The sequence below is a fragment of the Rhineura floridana genome, chromosome 6 (assembly GCF_030035675.1).
Source record: "Rhineura floridana isolate rRhiFlo1 chromosome 6, rRhiFlo1.hap2, whole genome shotgun sequence".
Lineage (NCBI taxonomy): Eukaryota > Metazoa > Chordata > Lepidosauria > Squamata > Rhineuridae > Rhineura > Rhineura floridana.
Window position 1 is genome coordinate 6,291,465 of NC_084485.1, and position 26,110 is coordinate 6,317,574.

At 46.9% G+C, this 26,110-nt stretch overlaps 1 protein-coding gene across 2 annotated transcripts; it reads left to right on the forward strand.

Moving 5' to 3' along the window:
* The first annotated feature begins 561 nt into the window (after window positions 1–561).
* Window positions 562–22,831, forward strand: FKBP1A (FKBP prolyl isomerase 1A). Of its 2 annotated transcripts, XM_061630200.1 has the most exons (5): window positions 562–685; window positions 814–861; window positions 19,938–20,050; window positions 20,980–21,144; window positions 21,805–22,831. In XM_061630200.1, exons 1-4 carry the CDS (start codon window positions 649–651, stop codon window positions 21,106–21,108), a joined length of 327 nt encoding a protein of 108 aa, XP_061486184.1. In that variant the 5' UTR covers window positions 562–648; the 3' UTR covers window positions 21,109–21,144; window positions 21,805–22,831. The 2 variants fall into 2 exon arrangements, with proteins under 2 accessions (XP_061486184.1, XP_061486186.1); XM_061630202.1 differs by lacking the exon at window positions 814–861.
* The last annotated feature ends 3,279 nt before the right edge of the window (window positions 22,832–26,110 follow it).

Consider the following 26,110-nt stretch of genomic DNA (forward strand, 5'->3'; position numbering starts at 1 on the left):
GTGAAGAGACTGACAGTCCCAAGTCAAGGGTGCTGGGGGGGGTGCAGGTGGGCGTAAACGAGTGTCGTGGTGGGTGTACTAGTTTATTGTTTCATACCACACAGAACCTTTTGTTGTTTCGCCCTTTTAAACATGTAATTGCAATTATTAAAAAAAACACACGGAGGGGGCAAGAGAGAGAATGAGGCAGCACCACAAAGCCCTACCCCAAACCCTGCTCTTTGTCCTCCTCCTCCTCCTTCCTGAGGGGGAGCCAAGATGGCGGCGGTTCCCCCCCTCATTCTCTCTCCTTGCCCCCGCCTCCCTTTCCCCCCGCCCACTCCAGCCACGTGCTCGGCATTCTGAGAGTGGAATGGGGGGGAGGAGGAAGAGGAGGGGCGGGGAGCAGCAGCAGGGCGTGGCATTCTGAGGAGGTGGGAAGGGCGAGTCAGGCGAGGCGAGGCGGCTGTTGGGCGGAGCCGCACGGGCCGGCCGGTTCTGCGCACGCGCGGCTCCTCCCCCCCCTCCCCTCCCTTCTCCTCGGCTGCAGGCGTTGGTAGTTCCTTTGCTGCTGCTGCTGCTTTCGGTCTGCCTGCCTGCCTGCTGGGCTTGGTCGCTGCTCTCCTCCCGGTGCGGATTTGGGACTGGCATCGCCGCGGGCCGGGCGAGATGGGCGTGCGCGTGGAGACCATCGCCCCCGGGGACGGTGAGCGAACGGGCGGGCGGCCCACTCCCTTCTACCCGCCCAAGAGGTTGGGGCGCTCGAGCCCCTCTTCTCCCCCCCACCCCACATGCCCATTAACGGCCTTTCTCTCTCTCCCTCCCCCCTTGCAGGGAGGACCTTTCCTAAGCGCGGGCAGACCTGCGTGGTGCACTACACGGGTGAGTCTTCCCAGGCTGGGAATGGCCTCTTTCTCCCACTTCTCCTCCCCCCCCCGCCGGCCCTCCCGCAGCCTCCACGGAATGTGGGTGGGGGTAAGCAGGAAAGGGTGGGTGGGAGGGCTCGTCTGGGAAGGGTGGGGGTGTTTACAGCTTGTGCCTTCATGTTCTGTGATGGAAAGTGCAATGGGAGGGGGGAGCCAAGAGGGGGTGAATATCTCACAGCTGGTAGGGAATGAAATTTGTGGGGGGGGGAGAGAGGAGTGAGTGACAGGAGCAGAAATCTGCTTTCCCCTCTTCTCTCCCCTCTTCCGCAAAAGCAAAGGATTTAGGATGTGGCTGGTCCCCCGCAATGGTGTAAGTTGTAATAGGTAAAGGGCTGTCACATGGACAACCTTATCTGTAGGAAGGGGGGCTGTCTGACAGGCTCCTCAACTGGTTCCTCCGCCCCCCCACCCCAAAAAAGACATGCTTGGGCATAGGGATAGAAACCTGCTTTTGGACCCAGGGTGGCGATGACCAATCTGTGGCATTTCTCCCCTTGACAACAGGGTCCTCTGCTCCGTGTTTGTGGCCCCGCTTCATCGGGCTTTGTGGTCTGGGTTGCCCACCTTCAAGCCCGGTGTGTCATTTTCCCCCTGAGCCACTCGCTGCTCCGTGGGCCTTGCTGGAGCAGCCGCGGATTCCCAGACAGCTGTGCCTGGGCAAGGAAGAAATTATCTTGCTGAGAGGAGAGGATGTTAGTTAGATAAGCAGCATGCCCTTAATACTTTGAGTTCGTCATGAACCTTGTTGCTTCTGGCAAGTGTCTGAGATTGTGGTTAGCATCTTGCAGGGTTGATTTCTCCCTCTTTCCCTCGACCACATGTCTCTCTGTTACGCTGCCTTTTCACTTCAGAAGAGGCTCAAAAAGACCATTGAGGTTTCTGTGTGCCTCAGCCTACTCTGCTTCTCAAGGGATCTACTGCCATGCCAATCCTTGTGGGGGGGAAATTTCACTATGTTCAAATTATTGGTTTCCCCATGACTTGCCTGCTTGTTAATGGTTGGACTATCTAAGGAACTCTCATCAAAGCTAAACAAAAAATGCGCTTCAAGCTCCTTGGCACCATAAAGAGCAAGGTTTTTAGGATTTGGTTCCCCTCCCCCCACATCACAAGGTTAGGAATAAACCTAAAATTCTTGGGCAGCAGAAGCATGAACTGTGGAAGCATCCATAGCTCAGTGATAGAGCACATGCTTTGCATGTGAAAGGTCCAGGGTTCAATCCCTGGTATCTCCATGTGTGGTTGGGAAAGACTTCTGCTTGAAACCTTGGAGAGCTCATGCCAGTGTAGGCAGTACTGAGCTAAATGGTCTGATTTAGAATAAGGCACTTTCTTATGTACTCTAGTTCCCTGTCTTGCAGTTTCTTCATATTTATATAAATGTATGAAGCTGCCTTACTCTGACAATCCATTTTGGCCAAGGGCTTTTTTCTAGTACCTGCTGTGAGAACCTTTTAGGAGTAATTTTATTGTGGTCACAAGGACAGGACTTGTGGCGGTGGTGTGTGCTTTTGGTTACTCTGGATTAGTTAGTGGACTTTCTGGATGTTTGTTTGCAGTCCTGTGGTTTGATGTGTAAAATAGGTGTCAGATATAACTGTTGCAGATCCATATTTTTAAAGCAGGTGTTGCATCTACTGCAAATATTGCAGTAAATATTGCAAATAGTTTAATTCTATTTATTTTAGACTATTGTATGTTCTTAATTATATGTATTTTTATCTGGAAGCTGCCTTGAGTTCCAGTTTGGAAAATAAGGCGGGGTAAAAATAAAGATGATGATGATAATCTCAGTATATTTGGTCTCTGTTCACATGTACCAGAGCTCGGTACGATAGCGTATCGCTGTCCCTGCACCAGGCTGGTTCTTTGGTGCTACACAGGGAAACTAATGTTTTTATATCTAATATTGTAAAGTCCAGTATTAGAAATGTGGGGAGAGTGCAGGTCTTGGAATTACTTTGCCAGAATGTTGTATTTAATCATATGGGTGCAGAACAGTGGTGATTTGTGTTGTATTGTATTGGAAATACTTAATTGTGGCTCATATTAAATCCTTTTAGCAAAGTGTCTGTCCTCTCTCTACACTGGTGAAAAGCACCCACATCTTCGAGACAGGCTATGAAATGGATTTTGTGGGAAAGTTAGCCTCTCTGTTATGCAGAATGGGAAAGTATTCAGACCAGCTAGTTGTTTCTGCCCCAGTCTCTTTTTGCTACAACATCCTCCCTGATTTTGAGGGTGGCTCTGAATCCATTGAAACATGAACTCTCAGTGTTAACCTTCTTTGGTAGGTATTTTCGCTTTGCTGCTTGATGCCTGATTGGCTGCTCTGTGGAACTGACAGCCAGTTTGTCCAGTAAGGTGTTTTCCTTTCTGTACTGGAATTTGTTGCTAGGAAGGGATGGAGGTGACAGCTGAGTCTCTGGAAGAAAGCACATGCACACAATCTCTGCCTACCCTTTATCTCCTAGGGTTGATAGCAACTTTAAAATGTGAATATACATACAGCATACAGCATTCTGAAACTCCTTATACTTTTTGCATCCATTGAATGACAATCCTTAAGTGAATTGCTTATTGAAGGTAACCAGCCTCTGACTATGACAGACTTCTGGATGGCCACTGGATCCTAGCACTGGGCTGCAGCTGCTGAAAACATCTGTGTAGGCTCCTTTGCAGGTTTTATGGAGAACACTCTCACAGCATCAGTGACTGGTCCATATGTGTGGGCAGTAGAAGAGACCATTTTGGGCGAGAAGATCGTAATGACTCTAAAGCTGGGGGTTGATGCAGAATTCCAGGCACCTGATTCTACACAGCTAACAGTATGTGTCGTGCACAGCTATCCTTCTGCAATGAGTGAAGACACTTGCTTTTTCCTTGTAGGGCCTGAAGCTGTTGGGAGCAATACTGTAAAGTAAGGTTAGCCAGAAAACTTTATGGTAGTTGTGCTGTAAGAACAAAGCTGTATATATGGCTAGTTTTGTTTTTTACAGAAGTTGGTTGGGCGGTTTGGTTCTCAGCAACATAGTTGCTGACACTTCTTTGCATTCCTTGTTTCTCTACACAGCTACTTACAAGGGTTCATACTGTGACAGGAATAGGAACAAGGCGCACACTGGCTGCTGCCCTCGTCAAAGATCCTGGTGTAGGGGGGGCAGAAATAAGGGAGGTAAATTGGGGAAACATTAAGATAGAAACTTGCAGTCTAGGGAGCAAAATCGTTTTGGAACCCTTCAGAGAAATTCTGGGAGTGCTATAGGTGGAGCATATCCTGTTTTTTTAGGGGGACAGGCCAGATTGAATAGTCAGTTCTTCCAGCTCTGTGTTGTAGCTGTGGAATCCAAATTGAATTTTGGCTTCTAGGTTGCATGGCCTGTGGTGATTTGGGGTGGCCTCCCTTGCATGCTTGTGGGTGAGAAGTACCCTGTATGAGAAACGTGTGTAATCCTTACTGTGATTAGAACACCAAAGTGTCCTCCCTTCCCCCCCCCAAGATCTGTCCCTTATCTCTGCCCTGTCCTGTATAGATCACGAAGTAGCTCTTTGCCAGGCTGTCATCGTTGCCTTGTGATCACCTTTCCTTCCGTCTTTCTCCTTCCTGTGTATGTGGATCAGCATTTCCTTAGGGCCCTCTTCTTAGATGTCAAGGGGAGGGTTGGTGCATAATCAAAGCACCCCCCTCCCTCTCTCCCCTGCCTCCCCTCTGACTTACCTGCCACTCCATCTGTTTCTCTTCCCTTCCCTGCTGTCATTGGGTGGGGAAAGGAAATGAGGATGGTCTCTGCCTTGGCTGCCTCTTGTGCTGACAGGAAGAACAAAGAGGGCTGGCAGGCAGGAGATCAAGAGGCTGTTGGCTGGGACAGTAGATTTGCCAGCCCTCTGCCTTGACAGGGCAGCCTTCCCTTTGCACGCCCAGGAAGCATTTGTGGGGAGGTGAGCAGTCGGTAATGCCCTTTCAGGCATCGTCACTTCGGTTTTGGGTTTGGACAACATCCTCTTACTTCTAGCAAACACTGTTGTGCTAATATTCAGCCGCTCTTCTTTCACTCGTCGTGTTTTCTGTGCTTGTGTGCTTTCAGCATAAGGATTGCATATACAAAATGCCAGATATGAACAGTTTTTGAAACAAAACAAAGAAGAGGTGAAATGGTTTGTGGCGTGAGGGTTGCAGGCAGCCTTTTCCCATTGCATGTTATTTTATTTGCTTGTGTACACCTAAACTAAGTTGAGGGTCCGTCAGAAGTTACAGCGAAGGGAAGCTACTTGGATTTCTATAGTGGCTTTCAATGTACCTGGGCCGTAGTTCAGTGGCAGAGCATCTTAGATGCAGAGAGTCCCAGGTTCAATCCCAGGCATCTCTGGGTTGGGCTGAGAAAGATTCCTGTCTGGAGACCTGCTGCCGGTCAGTGTAGATAATACCAGTGGTCTGACTCTGTATATGGCAGTTTCCTGTGCTCCTATTTGTGGATGGAGAGCTGTTCAAGCAAGTTTAGGCTTAAGTTTCGTTGTAGGTAAATGTCTGAGAGGTGGCTGCAGTTGTGTTGGCATTTTCCTCCCAGACCTAAATGCTTTGATCAGGTGACAGAAGAATTCCTGCAGTTTTGGATTATGTAAATTCCAACTGAATTATCTCTGGGGTGCCAGTGTGGGAACAGCAGAGAGCAAGGGCATGCCTACAGCATGTGGATCAGAGGCAGATTTGCTCACTTTTGTTCATTCTGGAACTTTTTATGAGCTGCAAAAATTGCCATGCTTATGAGAATTGTAAAATTAGCAGGAGAGGTTTAAGTTGTTCAGTACAAGTAGCTTCCAGCCACGGCAGGCGAGATGTTCCTCTCCCAAGCCTGAAATGCTTTTAAAGCAGCTTTATATGATTGAGTACAGGCCCAATTTTGCAGTAATTGCAGTTTTGGAGTCAACTTGTCTAACTGGTCTAGTGGGGTAAAGAAGCCACTGAATTTCTTCCCCTCCTTTTTCATAACTTAACTGGAGGCAGGGTGTCTTGATAGGGTGGCTACGCCAAATGTTATCCAGTTTCATCCTTCAGGTAGAAACTAGTAATTCTGAGACAATTTGTGGAAGTATTCTTGTCTTTTCAGTCCTCTGATTCCATTCTCTTCCCCCTTCCTCCTCCTGGAGTAGCCACCTGGGTGATCTCAGCCAATCGGGGATTATGAATAAGATGATGTCTGAGCACTATTGGATAGGCTACATGATGTCATCAAGGATCAGGGCAAAATGAATGAAAGTGCAGATATATTTTTCAGTGGGTGCCGAACATGTGGCTACTTTCGGCCCAAGAATTTGTTGAGGAAGACTCGAAAGCTAACAGGCTGCCTTCATTCTCTATCACATAAAGAGTTTGGAAATAATTTTTCCTGGTTGTATTAGCTAGCATCCTTCAGCAGGGTGTGTGTGTGTTGGTATCTTGCATAGCGTTGTTGCAAAACCTGCGATGTTGTACCAAATTGGAGTGTTCACAGCCTGTGTGTGCTGTTGAGGTTCCTATTTGGAGAAAAGGAATACGTACAGCTGCTTCTGGAGCGCATGAAAGCAGACTTTGTGTTGAGTCCATGCTCCTCAAATGAAGAGCTTCTTTCACTTTGTAATACGATGGTTTTACTGGATGCAATTAGCAGAAGGAACCGTCTTCTGCACTGTCACGCTAAAATTAATCTAATTTAAATTTGTGGTGCCACCTCTTTTGCTCATTTATACATCTGATGGCTGCCTCAGTGTGGTCTCTGGGCCGCTTCCATTAGCAGCGCACTCCCTTTTTTTAGTCTTTAAAAGATTTATACACCACCTTTGCAGATCTGTGAGGTGGTTACCTGAATCTCAATTTTAAAACTATAAAAGTACAACAATTTATAAAAATGCCGTAAAAACATTAGGGCGTATCCAGTGTTACTCATACTTGGAGCAGACCTGTTGAAATTAAGAAACTTTCTCTGGACAGAATTTACACACACCTCAGCCCGTCTGGTAGCCAATGCCCATGCCAGTCTTGAGCCATCGGTCAAAAGAGGTGCTTCAGTGGCCAGTAGGAATGAGCTCTTTGCTCTTATGTGACAAGTCAAGTGGAAGGGAAAACCTCCCAGTTGAGGCCACGCCATGGCTGCATGCCATCTGCCCAACCCGCCTAGGCCGCATGGTGCAGATAGGCTGGGGTTTCTTTGGTAGGCATATCCCCATGGACTTGTGCCATGCTCCAAAGTGTGTGGATCCTACTCCAAGGGTCATTTGTGTAGCCGTTAGTTCTTGCAAGAGTCTTGTGTTGCACTATCCCTCTAAATGGCTTGCTGCAGATGTAAACTTCCAGGCAAGAACGGGGCCCGCTAGATATAGTTGGACTGCAACTCCCATCATCCCCAACCATTGACCTTGCTGGCTGGGGCTGATGAGAGTTGTAGGCCAGCGACATTTGGAGGGTCATAGGCTCCCAGCCCTGCTTTCTAGTAACGTTTTGTTGAATTATTGGGCAACTTTTGACTGTACCTATAACCTGCCTTGAATTTTTTTTAGGGCTGAAATGTAGAACATAAATGATTTTATAAACAAATAATACTAGAATATGTCGTTCCGAGTGAAACTCATTGTATGTTCTTATTTATATATTTTTCTGTGCTTCCATCCTCCCTTTCTAGGATAAACTGTACTAAAGGCAGCTTACCCTAGAAATATCACAGTGCATTAAAAACGATAGCATCAGCAAAATGGTGCCAGCAAACATCACTGCAGATTCTGTTAACAGTCAAGAAGTGGAGGCGATGGGCTGGTGCAAATGTAATCTCTTTTGATTTTTAAACCATAGTTTATTGGACCAAGAACAAACCTGCTTATGCTGTTTCTTGCCTCCCCTTGTTTTCTCGTGTTCAGTGTTGAGAGATTCAGGATGGATAAAAGGAGGTACTTCTTCACACAGCACATACTTAACCTCTGTAATCCATTTCCACAAGATATAGCGATGGCCACCAACGTGGGTGGCTCTAAAAGGGAATTAGCCTTATTCTCTGTTAATTTGTCTATCAGTGGCTGTCAGGTATGTTAGCTCTGTGCTGCCTTCAGAGTTGGAGATAGCATGCCTCTGAATACCAGTCAGTAGGAAGCACAAATGGGAGAGGTTATTGCACTTGCATCCTGCTTGTGTGCTTCCCATTAAACTATTTGGTCGGCCACTGTGAGAAGAGAAGGAGGATGATGATGATGATGATGATGATCAAAGGGTTACTTAAAAAAAGCTATCAAAACATCTTCTAAGAATAAAAACATTTAAAAAAAGAAAGTTTAAGAACATATTAAAAAGCAATGCCAACACAGATGCAGACTGGGATAGGTCTCAACTTAAAAGGCTTGATGAAAGGGGAAAGTCTTCAGTAGGCGCTGAAAAGATAACAGAGATTGCACCTGTCTAATATTTAAGGGGAGGGAATTCCAAAGGACAGGAGCCACTAAACTAAAGGTCCGTTTCGTATGTTGTGCAGAATGGACCTCCTGATAAGATGGTATCTGCAGGAGGGCCTCACCTAAAGCACAGTGATCAACTTGGGTATATACGGGGTAAGATGGTCTTTCAGGTATCCTGGTCCCAAGCTGTATAGGGCTTTGTACACCAAAGCTAGAACCTTGAACTTGGCCCAGTAGCAATAGGATGCTGGAGTAGATGGGCCTTTGACTGAAACAGGGATTTCTGTACAATGGTTGTTGCATGCAATAAGTCATAATGGGTTTTGATCCAAACCAATATTGGTGTATTTTGCTGCTTGCAGAAATAAGCATTACTTTAATGTTCCTGTGCTTTGCTTGTACTATCTTAGTCATCCTTATATAATCCATGAAAGTTGGTTAGTAACAGCCAAGGCCGGTTTGTGGGTTTGTAGTAGGCCTGAGGTTTGGAGGCCGCTGGATACACAGCTCAGTCTTGTTTTGAGAAACCCTCTTCTCTGCAGTTTCTGTGTAGAGTTCCTTCTGCTGAGAAATTCTGGATAATGGGAACAGAAGAGGGCTGTTATCCTAGTGATTTGGCCAGTTTAGTTTCCAGGAGGGGTGATTGGAGAGGATCTTGTTGAACCAGGCTTGTGGGTTTGGCTCGGCTTTGGCAATTCATCAGCTGCCTGTTCCTTGTTCCCCAGGCGGGCAGGGAGATGGTGCTTCAGTCATGGAAGTATGGAGGGAAAGCCGCTTCTGGCATGAGTCTAAAAATAACAGTCTTCGGTGACGTGAGAAGTGGCCCAATGGAAAGGAAACGTCAAGAGGGCCTTGAGGGGCAGATTATTATTATTTATTACATTTGTATACCGCCCCATAGCCGAAGCTCTCTGAGCGGTTTGCAACAAAACATTAAAAACAGATATACAAATATAAAAACACATTTTTTTTAAAAAAAAAAACAATTTAAAAACAGATTTCAAAGGTCCAAGCAAAGCAAGTTGCTTTTGGGCGCTCCCCTAAAGGGGTGTGAGCAAATACGCCGGCCTCTTCAGCAGTGTTGGATGCAGAAGGTGATGTGGACCATGTCATGGTTGAGGGAGGCGAGCCTTTCAGAGGAGAAGCTGGCCAGGCGCTAAGAGGTACAGGTGCCTTTGGAAGCCCTTTTTGCGCAGGTATTGATAGTTGCAGTGGGTGAGGGTGCAGGCAGAGCTTTGTAGCTTTCCTCTCCTCAACTGGACAGTGTGAGGAACCAGGGAAGCCACGGCTTGCGTTGTCACTGCCATGTTCTCCCTACCCGGGATTCCCTCCTTTTAAGGGAACCATGGATGCGTTCTGTCCTTCGTTTGCCTGTGTCTTCTAGGCCAAATGTTGCATCTGGTCTTCCTTTTGTCTTTTTGTTAAACTTGATGAGGCTCACCACTGTTTGCAAATAGGCTGTCATCAGACGACTGTGCCTCTTTGTATCCTCCTGACCTAAATCTGGCTCTTTGCCTACCACCATCATTAAGTCCCGTCCTGTTAACAACTGCCAGGCTGCGCAGGCTGCCAAAGCATGGCGTCTCCCTCCTAGTTCAGCAAGATGGCACTCTAGGAAATGTCGCACATTCTGTTCATACCTTCCCAAAGTAAACAGCTCTAGTACAGGAATGCCCTTTATTTTTCCAGCTGCTGGTTTTCATGGGGACACTCTGCCTGTTTGGAAAGCACTTTACCGTGTAAGGTGATGAGTCTTTGTAGCCGAAAGGCCGGCCGGGCGGCCAGGATTTGAAACGGCAGGGAAGGCAGCCTGTGGGACACTCCCTCCTCTCTCCGCAGTAAATTGGAGTGGGTGGGAACTCTTAGTTTGGCTCTTGCCAATTTGCACATTGCCTTCTGAGGCTCTGGAGGGCAGCCTGCCAAGTGTGGCAAAGACCCAGCGAATGCGAGATGTCTGACCTTCTTGAAATGGGGCCATTCTTCATTCAGTTTCAAGCAGCATGTAAATGACTGTTGCCTAGGTTACGAGCTGCAGTTTCTCACTTCCTGCAACTAATGCAGCCTTTTGCTGTTTTCTGATTGAGTAACCTTTTAGGAGAGTGGCAGTGTGCTGTGGCAGAGTTGCGCAGACTTCTGGCGCCTGTAGCAAGTGCTGTGATTTTATGCACACTTACCTGAGAGTAATTCTACTTGAGAGATATATTTACTGAAGGGGAGAGAGATAAAGTAGCCCTGAACTCAGTGGGACTTACACCCAAGCACACATATACAGAATTAGGCTGTAAATTGCTTTGTCTAATACCGTACTAGCCCTTCAGTCAGAGGCTGGTATTCAAGGCACACTTTTCCACTGGTCTGTTAATGCTGCATGCTACTTCACTCCAGTATGTATGTACTACATATCCCGAGGTAAGCTTTAACCCAGAGCAAGGATGAAACAGTCAAACATGACGTGCAAAGATAAGAATTAAATGGCTAAAGACCCCTGGTACATTAACAAAAAGATGAGAAGACACCATTTTTTCTTACTGCCTTCTGCAAGAAACTGCAGGACTCCTTGCCCCAGAAGGGGATAGTGTAAGGCTGCTCCTGCAGATGTGAAAGCTTGGACACAGGTGTTGTCCTCTTAGGAAAAACGGATGTGTACTACTTGGATGCCTTGTTGTCTCGAGCTCTGTCCAAGACTGAGCTTCTCGTCTTGCGTCTCAAGCCCTCCTTATCCATTGACATACATCACCATCCAGCCTGTTGAACAGGCTTGAAGCCATGACTTTATCTCTGGCTGCTTTTCCTCCTTTGTTCCCCATATTCCTAGTGGGGGCTGCATCATGTCCATATTTGGCAGTTCCATGTTCTCCTTGGAATGTTAAAATTGACTTCAGGAATGTGTTTTTGATTCACAAAAATGGGAGGGGTTGGTATTCTTTTGGGCCATTTTTTGAGGTTGACTTAGTCTGCAATCCAATACATACTTGCCTGGGAGTAAGTCCCATTGAACCCGCTGGAGCTTTCTTCTGAGTAGACATGCATTGGATTGCAGCCCTAATTTGATAACAAGGCCAGTAAGCGTCTGTTATCCTAAGTGAGAGCTGTTATGTAAGGCATGAAATGTGTACATGAAAAAATAAATAAATCTTGATTTCTTGATGAAAGGTACCTTCTGAAGAAGATAAATGGGTTTGGCCTTTTTATAAAGCTTTACAATTCCCATTCCTTCAAGGCAGCCCAGAAAGATAACCATGGTCAGTGAGCAGTTGCAGTTAGCACAGAGCTCTCACAATCTTCTGGACCCCTAAGCGTGCAAATGGATTATAACAAATGCCAGAATGGGACTGGTTGAGTGGGCCAGGGAAGTGATTAATGCCTCTTTACAACAAGGCAGAATGCCTCCTAGTTTAAAGGAGGCAGTGATTAGACCATTGTTGAAAAAATCCTCCCTGGACCCCTCATTATTAAGTAATTATCGCCCAGTCTCCAACATTCCTTTCTTGGGCAAGATAATAGAACGAGTGGTAGCCGCCCAGCTCCAGTGCTTTTTGGATGAGACGGACTATCTTGATCCATTTCAATCTGGCTTCAAGCCCGGCCATGGAACTGAGACAGCTTTGGTCGCCTTGGTAGATGACCTCCGCAGGGAACTGGACAGGGGGAGTGTGTCCCTGTTAGTTTTACTGGATCTCTCAGCTGCTTTCGATACCATCGACCATGGTATCCTGCTGGGTCGCCTAACTGGGATGGGACTTGGAGGCACGGTGTTACAATGGCTTCGATCCTTCCTAGAGGGACAGACCCAGAGGGTGGTTATGGGGGATGCCTGCTCGACCTCTTGGCCTTTGACCTATGGGGTCCCCCAGGGTTCAGTTCTGTCCCCCATGTTATTTAATATCTATATGAAACCGCTGGGAGAGGTTATCCGGAGTTTTGGGGTTCGGTGCCACCAATATGCGGATGACACCCAGCTCTATTTCTCCTTTCCACCTAATGATACCAAGGAAGCTGTCGAGGTTCTAAACCGATGCCTGGTATCGGTGATGGACTGGATGGGGAAGAACAAGCTGAAACTAAATCCCGACAAGACAGAGGTGCTCCTTATCAGTTGTAAGACGGATCAGGGAATAGGGATTCAACTTGTGCTGGATGGGGTAACACTCCCCCTGAAATCACAGGTTCGAAGTCTGGGAGTACTCCTGGACTCGGCTTTGAGCCTGGAGGCCCAGGTCTCTTCTTTGGCCGGGAGTGCTTTTGCTCAACTGAGATTAGTTCGCCAGTTGCGCCCGTTCCTTGATGTGCCAGACTTGACTACGGTGACACATGCCTTAGTTACATCCCAATTAGATTACTGTAACACGCTCTACGTGGGGCTGCCCTTGAAGACTGCTCGGAAACTTAAATTGGTACAAAGAGCTGCTGCCAGAATGTTAACTGGAGCTGGGCCCCGAGAACATACAACTGTTATACCAGCTCCACTGGCTGCCAATTTGTTTCCGGGCACAATTCATAGTGCTGGTTTTGACCTATAAAGCCTTATACGGCTTAGGTCCAGGTTATCTGTTAGATCGTGTCTCCCTCTATGAACCTATCCGGACTTTAAGATCATCTGGTGAGACCTTACTCACTATTCCATCTTTTCCGCAAGTTCTTCTTGCGAAAACACAGAATAGGGCCTTTTCGCTGGCTGCCCCCAGATTGTGGAACTCCCTCCCCAGTGAGGTTCGATTGGCCCCTTCGCTTTTGTCTTTTCGTGCCCAGGTGAAGACTGTTTTATTTAGACGAGCTTTTAACTGAAATTGACATATATTTTTATTTTCTCTTGATTTTTAATCATTTTAAACGTCTTAATCTGTATGATTACTGTTTTAATTGTTTATGGTTCTTAATTGTAAGCCACCCTGAGTTCTCCGGAAGTAGGGCGGGGTATAAATATTATATAAATAAATAAATAAAAATAAAATAAATTATTTCTGGTATTATTTCTCACGAAAATTAGCACTAAACTTTCACTACATTCCACTAGATTTCCGGAACTAGCTTTTACATCATGTGAAGGTCAAATATAATGCACCAGTTACCAGGTAAGAAATCGTTGTACTAATGAAATATAAATGCCGTCTGAAAGCAGCACTCAGTGGGCCCTTCACGTGACAGCCCTTTGCAGAGTGACAGGAAGAGAGCATCACAATGGAGTTATATCTGTTCAGAAGCGTCTCCTAGTACGTAACATTTAGAGTAGTCCAGGATGCTGGACTAGACAATCTCCCTGGTATGTTTAAACAGTGCTGCTTCTCCGTTCCTCTGATTCTGTCTTTTGCTCTAACTGGAGGAGACGAGCAGATGTCAGGCCCTCAAATGTCTCTGTCTTGACTTGTCTTCAGGCAAGGCGAGAGGTAGATCTTTCTTCAGGGTCTTGTGCCCTCCCATTGTTTTTCCCAGAGTGTGTGACAGGAGCTTACTGTGTCTGAGAGCTGTCATGTTGGAAGGCAAGCACATGTCTGTCCCACAGGTGTTTATGCACTGAGGTTCTGAAGGCAGTATGTGCATCTGTTTCAGAACTAGCTGCATGCAGGTTAGAAATCATTGTCCGTTGGGACTCTCGTATACGTTTAAATTAAAATATATAGAGGCAGCTGTTAATCTCAGGTAGTATTCAGTGCTAGTCCTACACAGTATGTTATGTTAATGTTTATTTATACCCCGCCTTTTGGCCAAATGGCCCTCAAGGCGGCTTACAGAAAAAGTAAACACAAATATAAAAATATATCAACAAGGCAATACATTGTACAAAAAAATTAAATTAAATAGCAAATAACATTAATTAAGAAAAAATATCCAGGAAAGGCATTCCATCTCGCCTGAACTTACAGCTATTTCAAAGGGCGGTACACCAGTCCGACGGCCTGCGGCTTCAGCCAGGAGTAGTGCAGCTTAACGCTGGGGGTCTGTCTGGGGGTCTGAGTAGGTCTATTTAAATTAATAGACATGACTAACTTAGGGTCATTCATTTGAGTGGGTCTACTCTGAGTAGGACTTAGTTGAATGCAACCCGTTGTGTTCAGCCCTAGCTTTTGAGCTTTATTCCAAGGCTTGGGATGTGCGGTTATCAGATGGCTTGTAGAAGGAAAAGCGCTTTCCCTTATCTGGGAACTCCTTTGATGGAGATGAGAAAAGTCTGCCCTTCAAATTATGGGAACGGACTAATGTGATGCATCCTTGTGAAGACTTAGGCAGGGTAAGAATGTCAAACAAAATAGTGCGTGTAGTTTTGAGAAAACGAGATAACCATTCGTAGGCTGAAAGGGTATGTTTTGGCTGGGTCATGAAGGGTCAGTGCCATTTAAAGCCTGTTAAGTTCTAAAACTGTTCCTTTTAAGGACACGGCAGACTTGACTTTCTGTATGACATTTTGCTGTTTGCCATCCTGAGCTCCTTTGGGAGGAGGGATGGGAGACAAATTGAATGAATAAAATAAATAAAATCTAGCTGCCCTTTCTTTCAAAGCAGGAGTAGCATCCAGCACACTATCCATCGAACCATGAATGTTTCAGGCACGCTTGCTGTGGCCCCTGAGTAAGTGCGCTGAGTACCACCCGTATCTTTTCCTTCCTTCCACAGCGGTGCCCAGCCCTTTCTCTGCTTCCCTTTTAGGCTGCCGCTCAGACTTTCTGGATGCTGTGATAATGCAATCCTGGGCATTATCCAAGGAGGCGTACAAAATTTTTCCTCCTGTATTTAAGGGTTTCCCACCTGCTGCCCCTTCCGTTCCTGTAGACACTCATTTGCTGCCTGCTGGTCACAGTGAAACTATCCTGTCCTCTGTGCCTTTGGGCTTCCCCTACACCACTGACTATTCTCAACTGGATGAACTCTTTTCTCTCTATTTCTTAGTAATCTGGGGCCAATTAGTTTATGCTTAGGGTGCTCTCTTGATTTTCAGCTAGCAGGAGTGTGATGAACATTGCAGATCATCTTCTGATGGATTGTTGGCTACCTGCTCCTGGGGGGGATGGCGGAAAGGGAAGGAGCTTTTTTGTGGGGAGGGGAAGACAGCCTGCACTTTATTTAAATTCACCTGAGATGAAATCAGTGCCAAGAGCTGGAACTAACCCTGAGGCTAAAAAAGTAGAAAAGTAGGTATGATGCCAGGGCTGCTGGGAGTCCCTGTAGGAACAGATCCCAATATAGTGAGTACATGGCCTGCTTAGAAAGAGCTCTTTGGAGAACTCACTTCCCAACAGTGCCTAATTATCCATTGGCCTTGAAGTCTTGGCTTATGTTGCGTTCAGTTTGGTTAGACATTTACTGTTGCTTCAGGTCCTTTTCCTTTTTTAATTTTCTTTTACACAATCATTGGATGTTTATACTGGGTTGTAGTTCTCTTGACGGCAAGTCTTTATGTACTCTTAATTTTTAGGGTGGGTGGGAACACAAGGTAATGGTGTGGTGTTTTGGTTTGGTGAAGACTGCAAGCTCTTCTGCATGTAAGATTGCTTTGTGGTTTTAGTCACAAGCTTGGTGGTTTGGAATCTTTTATCTTTCTGTGACCTCTGTAATTAAATGTAAATTTACTTGGGACACATGGCTGATGTTGAAGAATTCTGGGGTGGGCGACAAAATGTTAGCATTCTGCTCATGTCCTGTTACAGGAAAATGACTTTTCACTCCTTTGGAATCAGCATCGTTCTTCGGTGCATTTATTCTGGTTGGGGTCTTGGGTGCTCTCACTCAGCAAAGGCAAAACGTGGCAGCCATATGGATCTTTTGCCTATCCAGATGAGGCAAGAAGGCTGTCCTGGTCTCTGCATGGCTTGGCGTAATCCAGAGGAGTGGGCTGCAACTGCTGGTAACAAAATTCCTGTCTTATAATCAGGGCTGGCTCCAGGAATGCCAGGGCCCTTGGGCATCAGCTTGCCCTGGCCCCCGGCGTGTGTGTGTGCGCACGCATGCACGTGGCCCCCCATGCCCCCCCACCTACCTGTCTGCTGTCTTTTACCATTGCCCTTAACGAAGATGGCGGCCGCGGTTTCCCTAAGGAGATGACACCTCCACCGCCATCTTTGTTGATGGCACACGTGTGTGCATCTCTGCAGCAGACAGGTAGATGGGGATGCGGATCGTGGAGGGGTGGCTGAGGGGCCCTCTGTAGCTCCAGGGGCCGTCGGGCCAGTGCCCCACCTGGCCGCCCTTTAGAACCGGCCCTGCTTACAATGGCTTTTCCTTCCGCGTTTCTGCTTTAATGAAAAGAGCACTGACCTAGGAGTTCAGGAGGCCAGTGTATAGACATGATGACCATGGTTTGAGGAATCCTGCCTCATGGGAGGATGTTGGCTGGGTTTACCAAGGCAATGCTTGTTCCTTGGTTACTCTTTGCCATAACGCAGGAAAGTTGGAAGGATGTCCCCTTTCAGTTGCCGAAAGAGTAAATAAACTTGGCAATTCAGAATTGCCTGCATTATTCAAGGTGGCTTAACCCCAATGTTTGCTGGATGCCACTTTAGATCTCTCAAGGCTGTGGGATGTTAAAAACTTCAAAAGGAGAATTGTCTTGAACATGCATGTCACCTCTTATTCCAACATAAAGATGTGAAGGTCCAGAAAAGAAACAAATAAAAAAAAAATCAGGTGAAAAACTGTTCCTTCCCAAATTTTTCTGGAAAAGACCTCTCCAAAAAAAAACCCTCACATTTCCCCCCAAAATTTACCCCTCCCCCCCCAGGTCTTCACATCTCTATTCCAAGATGCAAATTTTCAAAATGGATATCACAACTACTATATGCTTGGCATTTCTTTTCTTTTGAAAAGTAATGTGGGCTTATGTTCAGATGCTTAAGGGAAGAATGGGCTTTGAGTTCATGGGGCATAAAGCTATCGGTGGCTGTTCCACAATTGGAGGCAGCATGCTTCTAAATACCAGTGGATGGAAATTGCAGGAGGGGAAAGTGCTCTTGTGTTCCTGCTTGATGGCTTCCTCTTGGGACATCGGGTTGGCCACTGTAAGACTGTGTTGAGCCCCAACTCCCCCAGGAGGAGCAGGGAGAGGAGTCGGTCGAGCCCCAGCCTCCCCAGATAGATCAGGGAGAGGAGCCAGAGGGGGATGAGGTTTTCGTGGGCATTGAGGGAGGGGGTGAAGTTGACAGCTCGCCAATTCCCACGGATAGTCGTCCTGTCAACGCAGAGCTTTCTCCACCTACAAGCCCCCCAACAGAGCCGTGTGGGGGACGACGTCTCTCTCACGCCAACTCCACACACACACCTGGACTCGCCACCTGGCACTTCAAACGCTTCCCCGCCAGCGGGTTCCCCGACACCTGAAATCGAGCCGGCACCTAGCAAGCCTGCCCTGTCAGATGAGCAGGCAGAGGCTCACCCCCCCGCACACACCCTGGGCAAGACGCCACAAGAAGCGGGACGGTCAGAAGGTGGAACTTTGAAGGAGTCAGAGATTACGGGTGAAGACCTTTCCTCTTTAAGGCAGCGCCCCCCTCATTGGGGTGCTGAGTCAACTTACTCCACATGCTGCAGAGCATGCTTAGGTTGTCTAGTTAGGGTCAGTCGTGAGTCAGCATAGAGAGGTCTAGAAAATCAGAACCTTGAACTTGGCCCGGTAGCTAGCGGTCAACCAGTGCAATCCTTTCAGCAGCAGGGTAACATGTTGGCAAAACCCTGCTGTGACATTTTACACCAGCTGCAGTTTCCAGACTAACCTCAAGGGCAGCCCCAGATAGAGCGCATTACAGTAATCCTATCTGGAGGTTACCAGTGCATGGACAACAGTGGTCAGGCTATCCCGGTCCAGAAACGGCTGCAGCTGTCTTACCAGATGAACCTGGTAAAAGGCATTCCTAGCCATGGAGGTCACCTGGGACTCGGCTAGCGACAAAGATGGATCCAGGAGCACCCCCAGACTATGAACCTGCTCTTTCAGAGGGAATACGACCCCATCCAAAGCAGGCAACTGATCTGAACTTGGGAACCACTGACCCACAGCACCTCCGTCTTGCTAGGATTCAGACTCAGTTTATTGGCCCTCATCCAGCCCACCACCGAGTCCAGGCACTGGTCCAGGGCTTGCACAGCCTCTCCTGATTCAGTTGTTACAGAGAAACAGAGCTGGGTATCATCAGTGTACTGTTAACACCTCTCCCCACATGACTCCTGATGACTGCTCCCAAGGGCTTCATATAGATGTTAAACAGCATGGGGGACAAGATGGTACCCTGTGGGACCCCACAGCACAACTGCCATTCTCTGAAAATGACCCTGGGGATAGGATCAGAACCACTGTAAAACAGTGCCTACAATACCCATCTCACCAAGTCTGCCAAGAAGGATCCCATGCTCAATGGTATCAAAAGCCGCTGAGAGACCAAGTAAGAATAACAGGGTCGCACTGCCCCTGTCCTTCTCCTGTTAAAGGTCATCCATCAGGGCAACTAAGGCTGATTCAGCCCCATAACCAGGCCTGAACCCTGATTGGAATGGGTGAAGATAAATGAGAGCACTTTCCTAAGGAGCAAGGACACAGTTTGGGTGTGTGTGTGATGCTGGATTCCCAGGTGGTGGCTGTGGTCCAGAGAGCCCCCCGCCCCAAGTTTATTGGTTTTGGTTAGATTTGCCTATTGTGTCCACTTCTGGAAGAGGGGATTGGCCACCGTCCTCCCTGCCTTGGTGATCTCCCAAGTTTGACAAATGTAATTTCCTTTGAAAACTTAAGTAAACTTCATGGGTTACAAAATGCAGCTACCAGCCTGACAGGCAGGAGTGTTCATCATGAGTATTCTTCACTGGTTCTAGAATGTCCGCATTGATGCTTTCTTTTTACCATTGAAACCGTGCGCTACCTGGGCCCTGATTATCTATGGGAGTAGCTTTAAGATCATTTGCTGTGGCTGTGCTCTGCTGGAGGCGCCGTCTTTTTCTGAGAAGCCAGCCTAGGTCTCTCTCCCCCACCCCGTCCCACAGCATGGTCTCTTCAGTCATGGCTCTGAAGCAGTGGAATAAGAGGTTTGTTTATATTTGTGTGTGTGGTCATCTGTTTCCAAAGACAAGTAAACACTTTTCCCCCTTCTGTCAGGCCTTCAGCAATGACAGCATCCCCTTTTTGCCAGCAGACATGAGTTAGAAGGGAATACACTGTTCTTTACTTTTCGAGTGCCATCAATGTCTGTGGTGTTTTACAGAGGAATAGCAAAACAGAAAGAGTTCTCCCTGTCCCAAACAGCTTGTAATCTAAATTTCCTCAGCAACAGAAGAGACGCAAAAGTATTGGAAATACATGCAGTGACAGTGGGGGTTAAAAGTCTAGGTAGTGAGACTTATGGTATTCACTGAAGGAACACGTTTTGAGGAGGAATCTGAAGAAAGGGAGAAAAGAAAAGAGAGTCTGGCTATGCATCTCTGTATTGTCCGTCTATGTGCCAGGAGTCTCCTTGGTGTCTGGTTACAGATGTTATACTAGTTGAATGTCCTCAACCCAATTCGGTCTTGTTGAGTTCACCTGTTGCCTGAATTAAGAGCTGTACATGTTTGGCGTGCATCCGTTTACTTTGATAGCACAGTCTTCTTGGAAAAAAGGCTCCAGTATGTTTGGCTTCGAGATGATGGGGACTTCCTTTTCTTTCACAGGTATGCTGGAAGATGGGAAGAAGTTTGACTCCTCTCGCGACAGGAACAAGCCATTCAAGTTTGTGATGGGCAAGCAGGAGGTCATCCGCGGCTGGGAAGAAGGGGTTGCTCAGGTATCCTGGTGCACGTTGGAAGAGCGGGGAGGGCAGACGGAGGTGTGACAAGAGTCAAGGTGCAGCAGGGGCTGCTCAATGGGTGTGGGGTTCCCTGCGGGTATCGAGGGCTCCTCCTGCCTTGTGGGATGTGTACATTCAGCAGGACGATTGGTGGCTGAAAGCAGTGGGGTGAAGGGAATGCTTTTGGCTAGCTGGGCTTTTTTTTACACCATTGGGGTCTAGAGAGAATTACTTCTGTGGCATGTCCTGAGAGAACAACCTCTTTGAATTAGTCACACACACCTTGCTCTCGCCATCTTGCATGTGAGTCACAGTGGTGATTATTTATTTATTTATACCTCCCCTTTCGGCCAAAGGCCCTCAAGGCGGCTTACAAAAAACACAAATATAAAAATACAATATAAAATATATCATTAAAACAATACAAGTTACAAAATACAATTTACAAAAGTTAAATGACTGCTTAATAAGTAAAAATAATATTTTTTAGAGAGTGGTATAATAATAATGGTTAGATATGTATATCATGGTAAGACAAGGTGTGTGTGTGTGGGGGGTATGGACTAGAATGCTGGCACCTCCCTCCCCTGGCAGTAGCTGGTTCACAAATAGTTTGCAGTTAAGCTTGGCTTTGAGGACCAAGCCAGACACATCTGTCTTGTTTTCACCTTCACTCTGGACTACACTTGGAATGGAGGGGGAGGAGAGAGAGGTGACAAGGCACATGGCCAGTCAGTGGCTTGCTCCCCAGATACAGCTGGGAGAACGGAGGAAGTTCACTGTGAAGGCTTTCTCTGTTTCCCTACTGCACACCTTGCCTCTTCTGGACTGGATGCTCCAGACACTGGGATTCAGCAACCTTTGGTGGTGGTAAACAGAATTGAGGGCTTGCATCTGTCCTAACTTGTCTGCTGTTCCTTTTGTAGATGAGTGTTGGACAGCGAGCCAAGATGATAATCTCGCCAGACTATGCCTATGGTTCAACTGGCCACCCGGGTATCATCCCACCCAACGCCACTCTAATTTTTGACGTGGAGCTTATAAAATTGGAATGACACAAGGCATGGGTTCTCCCATTTCCCTGCTGTGGGGTAGGTGTTGGTATCAGAAGATTCCTCTTCTATATTGTTAACAGAGTGGGAAGACGGCTCTTCCAGCAGGTTCGGGAAGGCAGGAGGCCTCTATTGCTGCACAGGGTGTGTTGAGGGGGTATCTTCAGGGACTGAAGCTTTTTTAGTTTTACCCCTTTAAATATCACTCCCCTAGATTTCTTAAATGTATTTTCATCTATTTTAATGTTTTTATTATATATTTATTATATGGTTTTATTGTGAGTTGCCCTGAGTGCCCTATTTTAGGGTAGAAGGTTGGGATAGAAATATTTAAAATAAAATCATAATAAATACCTTGCAGCTGCATCGCAGGCCCATTTATCAGCCTTGCACAAAGAATGAATATCTTGACGTAAGAAATGGTGGTAGGAGATTGAGAGCTTCCTGCCAAAGCCGAACTGGGCAGCTGAACATGGTTGCCTTGGCAACTCATGGGTACAATGCCTTGATCAAATAGCGTCTGAAGTGTTGGATCTTCTCCACCTTTTTGGATCTTGGCTCTCGCTCCTGTTCCTCAGTCTGCCCACCCGTCTCCCCTCGCTTTCAGGCTCTACACAGGGCTCCCCCACCCACCTCTCTTCTCCTCCACCTTGTCTCCAGGACAGACTCTCTAAAGCAAGTTCTCTTTTGTCCTAACAGGTTTGGCACATGGAGAAATCCAGAAATCTTCTTTGCTTCAAGATGAATGCACATGAATTTGTATGGAGCTTTCCCAGCTGTCCACTACACACTTGGTGTCACCATCCATCCTGATTTGAATGTTTTGGGTCACTTGGCTCTGCTTCTGACTCTCCTTCCTCGTTTTCTTCTGATATTTGACATTTTTAAGCTATATGCTGTAAACCTCGGCTATCTTATTTTTTTGGTCAAGTTCTTTAATCTTATTTTTTGTTGGGTTTTTTTTGGTGTAGACTTGAGTTGTGTACGATTGAGCATTACTAGTAAGTATACTGATTGGTTCACATTATATAGGAAAAATTGCTTGAACGAGGCAAACCTTTTTTTTTTTTTGAAGTATCTATTGTATTAAAACTAATTTTGCTGCTGCAAAGCCATACAAAACAGTTTGAGGAGCTATCGAGGGCTGAATCATCCAAAAGCCACATAGTCATAGGAGTTGGTATGGTTCTCTGCCTGAAACTTGGGGCTAAAAGGACTCTCCCCCTGCCCCTCCTCACCACCGTCTTGGGGAAGGTCACTTCACAGTGACATAGCACTCACCTTGTTACTCTGAGGCAATTCTTGCCCCCAATTCATTGACCTCTTTTCCCCCCTGCTAATATTGAGGTGTGTGGTATTTTCCACTGGATTTTCAGTATATTTTTAACTTTTAGGAGTCCAAGTTCCACAGCTAGCTAAATTCAAGGACTTTGAAGGTGCTGTTTTTCCCATGGGGTGAGGGGCTGAATCCGTGCCATCTCCCCAGCTGTCAGTGCGGATACACTAGAGAGTTCTTTACTGAGATCTGATGCTGGTCATCGCAGCTTGCAACAGCCTCTTGTACAATGCACCGATTTCCCCTCCTGGTGTCATACCAATTCCTTTCTTCACGTGTAGTGAGTTTTGGTAAGAGAATTGCCGCTGCCACTTCCTCCACCATCACCACGTAAACATACAGAGTTTTATTACTGCAATAAAATCGCTTTACGCTGGCTTTTCTCAATTACTCTACGCTTGTCCTGCTTGTTTCCTCCACTTGCTATTCTGGCAAATGGGTTTGTCTGTCGGTTGGCCTGTGATCCAACCAACATTTATGTCCTGCTCCTTCTTCCATCGGGGAACTTTAGGCAGGCTCCCGTTCAGCCAGGCGCTGACCATACTCGCTTTGCTTCAGCAAGGGGGAGAAGGTGATTTAGGTATAAGGTGCAGCCTGCTCCATGAGCTAGAGGGAGCCCCAGCTGACGAAGCATCAAGGCCCCAGCTGACAAAGCGTCAAGGCGAGTTAAGCAGCAGAGCGAGTTCGGCAGCAGGGCGAGGAGGCCAGGGCCCCCCACTCTGCCCGTCCGTTCCCTAACCTCAACTAAACCGCAGTCTCCAACCCATTGACGTAATAAACCTTAAACAAAACTATGCAGGTAAGAAGCCAGCAGGGGTGTGGGGGCTTTCCAGTGTTTTGCACTGCCTGCAGCATGTACGACTATCTGCCTGTTGGACAGCAGTCGTGGGTGTGCTCTCGGTGCAATGAACTCCTGGCTCTCCGGGAACGACTTCATTTCCTTGAGGCCAAGGTGGCGGACCTGGAAAAGCTGAGAGAGGCAGAGAGGTGTGTGGAGGAGGCCTTCAGGGACGTTATAGCTGTGTCCCACTCCAAGGATGATAGCTCTTCTGCTATCATGGAGAACGATGGTCTCAGGGAAGGAGAGCATCCAGCTGAGGAAGAGGGAAACGATCCCTTAGAAGGGACCCATTCCTTGGGGGATGAGCAGCTATCCTCTCGTGCCGAGGATATATCTCCAGGGGGTGGAGGGATCCTTGTAGTGGGTAATTCGATCATTAGGAACATAGACAGTGGGGTGTGTGATGGGCGTGCAGACCGCAAGGTGTTTTGCCTGCGTGGTGCGAAGGTTGCGGATATCGCCCGTTGTTTAGATAGTTTGGTAGACAGTGCTGGGGAGGAGTCAGTGGTTGTGATGCACGTTGGCACCAACGACATGGAGAAATGCAGCCGTGAGGTCCTGGAAGCAAAATTTAGGTTGCTAGGTAGGATGCTGAAAGCCAGGACCTCCAAGGTGGCTTTCTCTGAAATGCTACCGGTTCCACACGCAGGACCAGCCAGACAGGCCCAGCTTTGTAGTCTCAATGCATGGATGAGACGATGGTGTCGGTTGGAAGGGTTTGGATTTGTTAGGCACTGAGGAACATTTTGGGACAAGCCGGGCCTGTACAAAAGGGACGGGCTGCACTTGAACCAGAATGGAACCAGACTGCTGGCACTTAAAATTAAAAAGGTGGCAGAGCAGCTTTCAAACTGACTGAGGGGGGAAACCCGACAGGAGCTGAGGAAGGTCTGGTTCGGAATAAACCTCCCCCCTGGGATAAAGACCAAAGAAATGATGAAATTGTAAAAGGGGGTAGGCCTAGAAGTAGGCATTGTGAGAGCAGGGGCACAGGATATAAATTCAGAAGAGCAAAATTACCACAGGCCTAACCACAAGTGCCAAAGACACTTGAAGAGAGAGACTGCTTACAAGTGCCTGTACGCTAATGCTAGGAGCCTGCGAACCAAGATGGGAGAACTGGAGTGCTTGGTCTTAGAGGAGAGCATTGATATAGTGAGCATAATGGAGACCTGGTGGAATGGAGAAAACCAGTGGGATACGGTTATCCCTGGATATAAACTATATCGGAAGGACAGGGAAGGACGTATTGGTGGCGGAGTCGCTCTATACGTGAAAGAAGGCATTGAATCCAGCAAGCTCGAAACCCCAAAAGAGGCAGACTGCTCCACAGAATCGTCGTGGGTGGTGATACCATGCCCCAGGAGGGACTTAATACTGGGAACGATCTATCGTCCCCCTGATCAAAATGCTCAGGGAGACCTTGAGATGAGATATGAAATTGAGGAAGCATCCAAACTAGGAAATGTGGTAGTAATGGGTGACTTCAAGTACCCGGACATAGACGGGCCGCATATGTGTTCCAGTCATGACAAAGAAGCAAAGTTTCTAGATATTCTAAATGACTATTCCCTAGACCAGTTGGTCATGGAACCGACCAGAGGGACGGCAACCCTGGACTTAATCCTCAGTGGGGACCGGGACCTGGTGCGAGATGTAAGTGTTGTCAAACCGATTGGGAGCAGTGACCACAGTGCTATTAAATTAAACATACATGTAACTGGCCAATTGCCAAGAAAATCCAACACGGTCACATTTGACTTCAAAAGAGGAAACTTCACAAAAATGAGGGGATTGGTAAAAAGAAAGCTGAAAAACAAAGTCCAGAGGGTCACATCACGCGAAAATGCTTGGAAGTTGTTTAAAAACACTATATTAGAAGCTCAACTGGAGTGCATACAGCAGATCAGAAAAGGTACCGCCAGGGCCAAGAAGATGCCAGCATGGTTAACGAGCAAAGTCAAGGAAGCTCTTAGAGGCAAAAAGTCTTCCTTCAGAAAATGGAAGTCTTGTCCGAATGAAGAAAATAAAAAAGAACACAAACTGTGGCAAAAGAAATGCAAGAAGACAATAAGGGATGCTAAAAAAGAATTTGAGGAGCACATTGCTAAGAACATAAAAACCAACAACAAAAAATTCTATAAATACATTCAAAGCAGGAGACCATCTAGGGAGGCGATTGGACCCTTGGATGATAAGGGAGTCAAAGGTGTACTAAAAAACCATAAGGAGATTGCAGAGAAGCTAAATGAATTCTTTGCATCTGTCTTCACAGTGGAAGATATAGGGCAGATCCCTGAACCTGAACTAACATTGCAGGAAGGGATTCTGAGGAACTGAGACAAATAGTGGTAACGAGAGAGGAAGTTCTAGGCTTAATGGACAATATAAAAACTGACAAATCACCGGGCCCGGATGGCATCCACCCGAGAGTTCTCAAAGAACTCAAATGTGAAATTGCTGATCTGCTAACTAAAATATGTAACTTGTCCCTCGGGTCCTCCTCCGTGCCTGAGGACTGGAAAGTAGCAAATGTAACGCCAATATTCCAAAAGGGATCCAGAGGGGATCCCAGAAATTACAGGCCAGTTAGCTTAACCTCTGTCCCTGGAAAACTGGTAGAAAATATTATTAAAGCTAGATTAACTAAGCACATAGAAGAACAAGCCTTGCTGAAGCAGAGCCAGCATGGCTTCTGCAAGGGAAAGTCCTGTCTCAGTAACCTATTAGAATTCTTTGAGAGTGTCAACAAGCATATAGATAGAGGTGATCCAGTGGACATAGTGTACATAGACTTTCAAAAAGCGTTTGACAAGGTACCTCACCAA

Bases quoted from the DNA above. Each gene is read 5' to 3' on its own strand.
- FKBP1A (XM_061630200.1), top strand. From the start codon at position 649: ATGGGCGTGCGCGTGGAGACCATCGCCCCCGGGGACG. The intron at 862-19,937 runs GTGAGTCTTCCC...TTTCTTTCACAG, and splicing joins CTGCGTGGTGCACTACACGG to GTATGCTGGAAGATGGGAAG. The intron at 20,051-20,979 runs GTATCCTGGTGC...TTCCTTTTGTAG, and splicing joins GGGAAGAAGGGGTTGCTCAG to ATGAGTGTTGGACAGCGAGC.